The following is a 10,786-nucleotide window of genomic DNA, read 5'->3' as shown; positions in this document are numbered from 1 at the left end:
GAAAGCAAATCCAAGCGAATATTGTGTCAATATGTTATCCCAGCTTCAGTCGTAACGGTATTTTAGGGTGAAATTTTAATATAATGTAATATATTAGAACAAAATCACATAGAAAACGTGGTAATCAGAAGTTCACATTTAATAAGACTGCTATATTCATTCTGTATTGTTAGAGGAGAATCTTTCCCCTCCAGTGTAATCATGTAGAGGATAACTGAAGAGACGAAACTGTTACGTTTATTTTAAAGAATCAACAGGAAAACAGGAATGCAAACGAAAATTAACAATAAATAGAAACATCGTTGTAACAGCCATTTGCATCAGATATTGAATAAATATTAATGAAAAATTATCTAAATTAAATTAATTAAATTACTTAATACACAAATACTAAAAAAACGCTCTCATGGAAGCCCTCTTACAGAATAGCATTCGTTACATATTATGGATGGTGTGAAAATGTACGAAATTGTAGGTTTTTAACGGACAGCTTAAGCACGCATGCACACTGTGAAGGGATCGTAACGAAGCGAGACCTATAATGTACGTCGTACACGGTAGTAGTGTTGTTCTGAATTATGCAGAAAATGCTTGCTGTAAAAGTTAAAAATATCAACAGCTTATTTCATTTCAAAATTATATTAGTGATCTGAATAATTTTAATTTATTCGTTAAATTCTGACCAGAAAAGGATTATCGTTCGTAAACATTTTAAAATATTTTTTTGCAAAAAAGATAGCTTGATGGAGGTCTACAAAGTGCTTGTGGCTAGCTAGATATGATTCGGCTTAATATTTATTTCCAAAATTATCGAGTGTTAGCTCATAATAAAATAATTATTATATAATATAATTTACAAATTATAATCAATTAATAAGAAGGCTGATTCTGCTACCAATTAGTCTATTGAGTTGTATGTGATCGCACAACGTCTGTCTTTAGCGTGAATATTGACCGGGAATAAACTATACCTGAATGGTATCTCGGCATTTAAAAAAAAATTAAATCTATATGATATTGAACAAACCACAATAGTGAAATGCTATGGATATAAAATCTATAGAAATTAACGCGTCTGTTCCTTAACGTAAGATTTGAAAATAGATATTCATTTTAGCTAAATTAAATACTAAAATTGATAAACCACACATATTTTAATGGATTTCCAATTATAAAAAGCGTATATTCAATGCAATTATTTCAAGTGCATAGATTTTGAATTAGGTTTCTTATTTAGGATCGAATTTCCAATTTCAATGCAATAATATTTTCATAATATCACTTCAAATCATCATTTCAATGAACCATTATAAACAATTTACAAATAAAATTAGAAAATCGTGCCTGTCACACCTAAATAAAATTCACACTTCATCGAACTCTCACATTTACTTTACTAAAACTTGAATGTTTTATCGTACCGGAATAACATTAGGGTATTATTTTTATTTATTACATATCATAAAACATAATATGTATCTCCACATTTAAATGGTAGGATTGAGAACGTCGGCGTACTGCTTGTAGTTCTGCTCCAAGGCATTAGCGACATCAAACACTCGCTTATACGACCTGCAAAATAAAAGTCCATAAAATTAATTGTCATTATATATATCAATTTAAATAAAAAATAAAGAAACCAACAGAAAGCTTGTTTTTAAGTTAATTTACTAAAGGAAATAATCTACAAGCACAAGCCCGACAAAAAAAAATAATTAACAACCATGAATCGCTAGAGTGAGAAAAGGACAAATGCTACACAAATTATGTCACGTGTGACAGCGGCTACTGATCGACTTGTTACTCTGATCGACTTGTTACTCTCTGAAGATAATAGAGCATCACAATAGCTTCATAAGTAGCAACCAATTTGTTTTGGAGGAAAGCAAAGTTTGCATAAAAAATTGCTAAATATCTGCACAAAATAATTTAATTAGTAATTCAATATATGTGAAAGTACGCACTCAAATGAAGTAGGTTTCTCACTGTATTATCAGTTGTGATATTAAGCGAGATTTCGAAGCCTGCAGCCATGCATAAAAGTTTACGATAGCGCAACATTTTAGCTTGCTTCTTTCACCCCATTCTATCTGAACATTAGCCAGTCGCAAAAAATCAAGACTTATTTTAGTTTGTTTTTCAGGGGAAATTCAGTTAAACAGGGGGAAATTAGACACGAGTTACGTGGTCGTTCAGGGGAAGTGCAGGTTGTTGCAAAGCCTGCCCGAGAAACAACGTATATGAACATGGCATTGGAACAGCACTCGGCAATTAGATGCAGGCGTTGCGGGATCAGCCTCCCTATAAAGTGCTTTCTAGCGATGCTCCTCTCAGACAGATCTGGGGCGGAGACTTTCACGCACGACGTCTTCTTTGACAACAACTTACGTTATTAAATCTCTTCCTGAAAACATGTCACTCGATGATGCTCTTGAAATAATATGGTCAAAGAGTTATTCGATTTTTAAGCTACATTTCACGGTTTGATGGACAATTAATGTTTGTGAAGTATGAGATGGAAGATAATTACAGTTGTGAGATGGAAGTATGTTTACATACCAGTCAAGAAAAACTAAGTCTTCTTCAAAACACTACAGAGACTTTTAAATACCACGCATTTTTATGAGCTTAATTAGCAGTGACTACGAAAAAAGAAATTACATTGAATCTCTACTAAAATTGAATTATGACATAAAAAAATCAAACATGTCTCGTTTTCAGTCCATCGAAGACAATTAATAAGTAACAATGTTCTCGAAAAAAATAATAAAATTTTTTGTTATTTTCCTTTTTACGCGAAATAAAAATTCGTTGTGACAAATGACTTTTGGTCTACTTGGTTAATATTACCGAAATGGTAAAATTCTAATGATATTAGAACTTATAATTTAATAAATTTAATATCCAAAGATAATCATTAGGTATTTATATTTTATATATTTTATGTAAGAGAAAAGTATTCAATTCAAGAGGCTAGGTTAAAGTTGGTGCGATACATTCATACTGAATTTCTATTTGGAAATTAATTCACCTCGCTTGAAAAAAATTCATTTATTCAGTTAAATATTTTCCTGAAGGAAAAAATGTTTTGAATAATTTGGGTGTAATTGTCTACTCTAGAAGGATTTAATAATTTAACATTTGAAAATTTATCTTGCTGTTATCATGCCATTAGTGTCACCTAAGAGTTGACTGAACTAACCCACTGACTGGACGACTGCAAAGAAATCAATTGAAAGATTTTCCACCACGATTTCTTGTGCAATATCATCAACGTCTTGTATGCTATTTGTCATGAACGATAAAGTTTATAAATTTGCCACGAAAAATGATCAAGTTTGTAGATTTTATCACTGCCTTGTCTGAAGAAGCTTGTCTGAGTGGACCTTCACTTTTTTCAAGTCCAGAAAGTCGTTGTTTTCCGCATACTAATCTACGCGTGCATTTTGTAACAATTAATTATGACATTATCATCTCAGTCTTGTAAACAATTTGTTCCAAAAGATATCGATGTTGAATCATAAGTTAGTTGCCGCTTTCACCCATACGAACAGTTTGCTAAGATAATCGACTGTGTCGCGTGTCGCAGCTATCGTAGCAGCAGACACGAGGTCGCTTGTTTGATAACATTCGTCATTCAACTGAAATGTTCCTTAACTTATATTCTTTGATAGGATGCTAATTCTTGTCTTCTGCAGGTATCAGCATCGCCAATAAAACAGGATAAATTCTTGCGGCTTTTTCAGTTCAATTGATGAGGGACTTCTAGGCTGAGACTTGCAATGTCACACCAGTAGCATCATTCATTCATATAACTACGTCGATGACACGCTTGAAGTAGTGGAATAAATGTAGCTCTTATTATTATTACAATTATTATTATTATTATTACAATTATTTATGCTGACCTTATATTATGACATAGGCCTCATATAAAAAAATTATTAGTCAAGTTGACGTTACTGAACTAGTTTCTTTTAGTGTTGATATAGTTACACTGCATTAATTTCCTTGCAATGCATGCTGTAAACTTTGTACATAGTTAATTAATTACTATTACTAGAAATGAATAATCCCACAATTTTCTTTTTATGCATGATATTTAATGATCGTTTATTATTTACATAAAAAACATTGTGGTATGCAATTATAGAAATTAGTTTTCTAATTAGTTAATTTCTTTATATTAGAATTTAAATAACTATTGAAATTTAAATAACTATAAGTATTTGAATAACTTGACTTACGAGTAAGTGTCCTGCACCGTAGGAGTGCCGCCGTAGCCGTAGGTGGTTGCGCCACCCGCAGGATTGGCACTGATGCCATCCAGAACTGCCAAGAGGATGCCCAGGAGTGCCAAAGCGCATACGATGGCGAGCGCAACAGCGCCAAAGTAAATAAAGAACTCGGTGATGCCGATGGTGTCGGTGTTGCCGCCATCGATGATGATGTAGCGACCGTCATCTTCATCGCTTTCTTTCACAGTCAGCGATTCGGTAGAACCATCGGCAGCATTACGTACAAGTTTCCATGTCTTTATGCTTGTTTGGGGTGAGGTTGGGTCACTTTTGCTGCTTTTGTCGCGCAAAGAGGCTTTAGAGGCGGAGAGTTTGGTGTCGGCGACGGCTGAAAATATTAGGCTGCTAGTGAAGAGTAGCAGGAGTGCCCACGCAGAAATCCGTTTATCTGATCAGAAATAATTATATTAGGAACTATATTTATGTTAATTACATTTACAAACGATAATATTATTTTAATTTATCGGTTGTAAACACTAGAAGCTTAATTTAGCCGGGAAGAATGTACAGTAAATAAACGATTATGGAGTGTGTTCGATTTAGTACATCTCCGCGCAATACTGTTCGAACTTCATTGCGACACCTGCCACGTATAAAAGCCGAGACTCTAAGCAAGAGAACATGACAACCAAGCTCACTCCCAAATACCTCATAACCTAGAAATAGGGATAACTGTTTGAGGATATCGCCACCCGAGGAGAGTTTTGAAACCGAGACTATCGTGTGTCATCGCACTTTCTTGCCGCGCTCTCCCTGACTAGCCGCGCTCGGCCTCAAATGATCTGCTTTCACTGCGCCGGCGCTGCGTCACGCGGCGGTATAAGAGCGTAACGCTGTGTCACGCAACACCGCCCTGGGGCCGGACTATCAAAATTAATTCCATCAGCTAATCACTGTCTGCCTTTAAAACTAAACTCATCAATCACAGACAAGAAATCAACAGCTACGTGTACTTTGGCCGCTACGTGTATTTGAATCGCTACGGGTGCTTGAGTCGCCACGTATACTTACTCAATAACATGTACTTATCAAGCTAATAAAACAAATTCTCTGGCCTTTAATTAAACCTGCCTAAAGGAAGAAATCCCGCCAACCTATACTAATTTATCAAGCTATGTATAAATTGGCCACTTTGTGTACTTCGGCCGTTACGTGTCCTTAGGTCGCTACGGGTACCTACGCTAATAAAATTACCTACGTCGATAAAATTTTCTTATGCTACGTAAAAGAAAATTGTCAATAAGAAATACTCTCTGGCCTTCAATGAAACCTGCATTAAAGAACAACGTCGCCCAAACTACAGCAATGTTACTTAGCTACATGTAATTATCCCTCTAAGTATACATAGGCTGCTACTTGCACTTAGACCACTATGGGCTCTTAGGCCGCTACGTGTACATGGGCTGTTGTGTGTACTTGAGGAGTTTAAATAGCGCTGCCTCCGGCCAATGAGTGAGCGTCCACAACCGCAAAGTATATTTGAACTTCATTAATAATTCAGGCACGCGCCTCAAGCAGATGAAGATCCCCCTTCTCTCACAACTAGAGAAGGGGGAGACTGTGCTAGATCCCCCCCCCCACTACGTAACAGATCCGCAGTCAGATTTCAATCCCTGCTGGAAGGATCACTTTCCGTGGCACGGCCAAGGCTGTTTAAAGGATCTAAGAGAGAGGAAGTTCACCCTGGAGACCTTCAAGAGACAACTAGACGTGTTCCTGAGCACAATCCCAGATCGACCTCCCCTGCAACACTACCAGCGGCGAGAAGCAAGCAACAGCATCGTGCATCAGGTGGCCCAAATGAGGGCGGATGAACGATAATCAGAGGCGGCGATCCATCGTGGCCTGGGACTGCTACGTCCCAAACAAGCACCAAGATTACCAAGATTACCAAGATGTATTTTAGCATTTTTCATGAAGAAAGTTTTGTGATAGAGAATTGTGCTCTGATATTAAATGTATCCGCATTAACGGCAGAAATGTGACTACCACATAAAAAGTAATTTAAATTAAATATTTCTATCGATAAATTAGAATTTTTTTCTCTGATGGTATCACCGCTTTAAACACTCCACTCTTATTCGTATGGTAGTACTTGACCCGAATTTTTAAACTGAACAGTGACATACAGTAAAAGAAATGCATCACACATACAGAAAAATGAATGGGACATAATGTCCGAATAGTGACACACTTTATGCATGTACACTGATACATACTCTTGCCGGGCAAGAATGAGTCATGATCTCCCACACACTGGCAAGAAGTGCATCGTAAGTTGGACAAAGACCCTTAATTTATCTGAGAGTACCATACATCGCGGCTGAACTCAATGAAGACCGCCGAGGCTGGCTTTGGTCACGCCACGAAACCAATGAAATAGAATTATACTAATAATAATCAGTGTAATTGCAATTTTTTCCATCTCAATAACGATTGAGAATTACATAGATTTTGTTAAAAAAAATTCACCCACATAAATGGACGAATTTTGCTTCCACGCATCATTGATCGGAAATCTTATTATAAATGAGATCTTTTAAATTCGAAAAACTTATCTACAGTAGGTCTTTACAGAAACTGCGTAACAGTTTAACAGTATAACTCACCGTTAAATTTCTTCATGTTGTTTTCTGTGCACCATTCCAAAAATTTCTTCAGCGCAAATTTTGCTCTGATTCTTGTCGGAATGAATAAGATTATCTGAGATTGCTACCTCCACATGCTTGAGGATCACTTGAGCTCAATCCACTGTTGAAAATAATTCAATCTTGCTTTAAAAAATTATCCTGCACCTATAAAAAACCTAAAGTATACAATCCTGTATCTAAAAATATATTTTCATTTAAAATTTGATTATTTATTTTCATAGTTGAAAAAAAGCAACGTCATGTGCAAGAAGTACGAATTGGTTTATCTATCTCAAAATTGAAATGTTTAGCAAAAAAATGTTTGTTTTAAGTGCACAATATGCTTAATTCACGGGACGTCGTTTAGAAAAAAACTAATCTCATTCACTTAATTTTATTATAACACAGCGAACACATTTTAATCCATGAATAACTGAAGTAAGAGACGTGTGATCAGTAACACGTTGACGGGACAAGTCGCTGCGTGTCACGCATGTCCCAGGTTATATACGCCACTCTCGAGCGCGGGACAGTCAACCGCAGCGTCTCGACACGCAAGACACGGGCCGGCTAGGCCGGATCCGGGAGACGATGTTCAGGAGGCTTTCCCTGAGGGTAGGGTTAGAGGGTAGTGTGAGGGGATGTGTGGTGTATGGGGTATTTTAGGGGCTTTCCCTGAGCGCAGTGTTAGAGGGTAGTGTGAGGGGGATGTTTGGTGTAGGATGGGGTATTTGGGGGGCTTTCCCTGAGGGCAGTGTTAGAGGGTAGTGTGAGGGGGATGTGTGGTGTATGGGGTATTTTAGGGGCTTTCCCTGAGGGAAGTGTAAGAGGGTAGTGAGAGGGGATGTGAGGTGTAGTGTAGGGTATTTCTGGAGGGCTTTTCATGAGGGAAAGGGTACTGTTAGAGGGTAGTGTGGGGGATGTGTGGTGTAGTATAGGGTATTTCTGGAGGGCTTTTCATGAGGGAAAGGGTACTGTTAGGGAGTAATGTGAGGGGACGTGAGGTGTAGTATAGGGTATTTATGGAGGGCTTTTCATGAGGGGAAAGAGTACTGTTAGAGGGTAGTGTGGGGGATGTGAGGTGTAGTATAGGGTATTTCTGCAGGGCTTTTCATGAGGGAAAGAGAGCACTGTTAGAGGGTAGTGTGGGGGATGTGAAGTGTGGTATAGCCTGTATAGGGTATTTCTGCAGGGCTTTTCATGAGGGAAAGAGAGCACTGTTAGAGGTTAATGTGAGGTGATGTGAGGTGTCGTATAGGGTATGTATGGAGGGATTACTATAAGGGAGAAGGCGTTGTAAGAAAGGGCAGTGTGTTTGTGCGTAATATGCAGAATGCGCGGTATGGGAAACGGTATTTTTAGTAGTTTTTATGAGAGAGAGTGCGTTATGACAGAAGGTACTAATTTTGGCAATATGAGGGATTGTGCTTGCAAGAGGGAGTATTTTTAAATGAAATATTAAGAGGGGAGGGTTACAGGCTGAGGATGTTAACAGCAGTAGGATATCTGTCACATAAGTTAAAGTATGCGTAAAGAGAGCATCACGCAAAGAGTAATGCACATGTGAGAGTGATTGGTGTAAAAGGGTAGTGTTTAACAAGAATATAATGGGTGTGCTTTTCTGTATAATGCTTTTTTGAACGTAGATAACATAAAAGATTGCGCGGAGAAACAGGGTATTAATATAGAGCAATAAAAGTAGGGAAAATCTTTTCTAAATATGGTATATCGGAGGGAAGTGCGAAATTGAAATGAGTTTTGAAACACGTGCTTCGAGAGGAATATATGAGAGAGCTGTGTTATATCGAGGGACGGCGTTGTTAGCTGAGAGTGTGAGTGTTGAGAGAAGGCTATGAGGGAAAGCAATATGAGGTAAGTGGGTTGAGAGAGTTGGTGCTGATAAAGAGCATAGGGATATACCATGAATGTGCTATACACGATTTACACACTATGAATGCACTAAGTAATGTATGTTTATACTATGTAAAGTGAATGTCTGATGCCATTGAGGGGGTTAATTTGAGTTAGTTAAAGTAACCTAGTAAAAAAGTGTTTAATTGAAGTGAAAAATTTATAATTACGATAACAAGGCTTATTATTAATGTGCAGTATGTAAAAATTTAGTCAATATAAAACTAAGGATTGCAGAACTAAACTGTGCTGACAGGTTCAACGTGTAAAATAAACTACCAGGCGATGCAGAGTTTGATGTACTGTAACGCAGCAGAGCAGGTGAGACGTCACGCGTACGTTATCGCGCGACGTCGGGCATCTGAGAAGACGGTAAACGAGAGACGACGTACAGTATGCTGCGCGCATTCCTGTATCATGTGAAGCTCAAGTACAGAAAAATGTTGAAAGAACGTTGATTACGAATTGGTTTCGTTGAAACAATGTTATTTCAACGTGAAATGCCTGGTGGGACATAAGGGAGAAATGAACGATTAGCCATCATGAGGTTGTTGAATGAACAACGAAGACTTCACAAATGCTTTACTGAATCTTCACACTAAAGAAGAGCGAAAAAAATATTTTTAGAAGATTCCAAGGATTTGAGTTTTATGCGATTTAAGACATATAAAAAATGCATATAAAAATAGATGTGTTTCTGAATTTCCTTAGCAAAGAAACCATTGCATTATAAAGATATGTTCGTTAATGTCTGAGATGCATTCAATCAAGAATTTAAATAACAGCTTCATTTAAATTAAAATACTGTGATCTAGTGCCATATATTCACCAACAGTAGTAAGGTAGCTGCACGTTCAAAATTTACAGTTTATTAAAGTTATTCGCCAGAACCGAATTGTTGATATTGGCCGGGGCTACGATCAGAAGTATCTTAAATACCTCTGACATGCCCAAATCAAGACGTCAGAGCTGAGAAGAAACATTTTCTGTATACAAGATACCGCAGCGATCTTCAATATCATGTCTGTTGGTTGTTCACCGCGTAAACTCTTCATCACGTTCTCGTGACTGCGATTAACCGCGAAAAAATTACTTAATCTCATCTTCATCAGATCGTCTTGTTGTCTGAAGTACAGCCGCGGTATACTGACGAGATAATGGCTCACTGCTGCGGAAATGCAAGAGTTAGACTGCACAACTGTCCGCAAAAACGTAGGGCTGGAAACTACTGCTGTAATGCGAATTAAAATTAGGAATTTATTCGTCCAAACAATGGTGCTTTTTCCTAAAATTTGCAATAGCCCGGGAATGCCGTTTACCACTACTGCGCCGGTCCATGCCTGCAAGGAGCCTTACAAGCGAAGAAAGAAAACATCGTTAATGAAGATTACACATCGGGACGCAAATCTGGTGAACTGAGGGACCTCGAAGAAGAGAACGTGAGACTGTAGAGGAAACTGAAAGAGATGTAGAAAGAAATGGATTCGCTGAACGAACATTGGAAAGATGAAATTGATTCGCTTAGGAAAAAGAAAGATCGAGAAATAGATGCAAAATCGTGTATTATTTATGAGCTAGAGCGCGAGCGGGATTGTCTACAGATGGACTTGGTTGAGCTGAGTATCAAGTTGCAAGAGAGCGAGCGCATCAGGCACAGAATGTGTGCTTATGTCAACACTCAAGCCAAGATGCTTGATCCGTGCTTCTAGTGAAGAGAATCAACGTATCTTTGATCTTCATCGTCAACTCGACCCTTTGTCCCGTTTTGGATATCAATCAACGCAATAATTTTTCATTCGTTGTCGTCAAACCGACATTTTAATATATGAAGATGGAATTCCTAATGGACGTGCACTAAGGATTGATGCCGCATCGTACATATCGTGGCAGAAATAATAGGACATTTTTTTCCGGATCCCAATGCAGGATTCACTATTAATTTCATCG

At 37.7% G+C, this 10,786-nt stretch overlaps 1 protein-coding gene across 1 annotated transcript; it reads right to left on the bottom strand.

The window, feature by feature from the left end:
- Positions 1–1,338: 1,338 nt before the first annotated feature.
- Positions 1,339–7,099, bottom strand: LOC108682620. The gene is made up of 3 exons (XM_018171822.2): positions 6,908–7,099; positions 4,248–4,686; positions 1,339–1,572 (listed from the first exon to the last, which is right to left on the bottom strand). Exons 1-3 carry the CDS (start codon positions 6,921–6,923, stop codon positions 1,488–1,490), a joined length of 540 nt encoding a protein of 179 aa, XP_018027311.1. The 5' UTR covers positions 6,924–7,099; the 3' UTR covers positions 1,339–1,487.
- Between the last annotated feature and the right edge of the window lie 3,687 nt (positions 7,100–10,786).

The sequence above is a fragment of the Hyalella azteca genome, unplaced genomic scaffold, assembly GCF_000764305.2.
Source record: "Hyalella azteca isolate HAZT.00-mixed unplaced genomic scaffold, Hazt_2.0.2 contig3210, whole genome shotgun sequence".
NCBI lineage: Eukaryota > Metazoa > Arthropoda > Malacostraca > Amphipoda > Hyalellidae > Hyalella > Hyalella azteca.
This window is presented reverse-complemented; position numbering and strand designations above follow the sequence as displayed.

Bases quoted from the DNA above. Each gene is read 5' to 3' on its own strand.
- LOC108682620 (XM_018171822.2), bottom strand. The intron at 1,573-4,247 runs GTAAGTCAAGTT...TTTATTTTGCAG, and splicing joins ACGGTGCAGGACACTTACTC to GTCGTATAAGCGAGTGTTTG.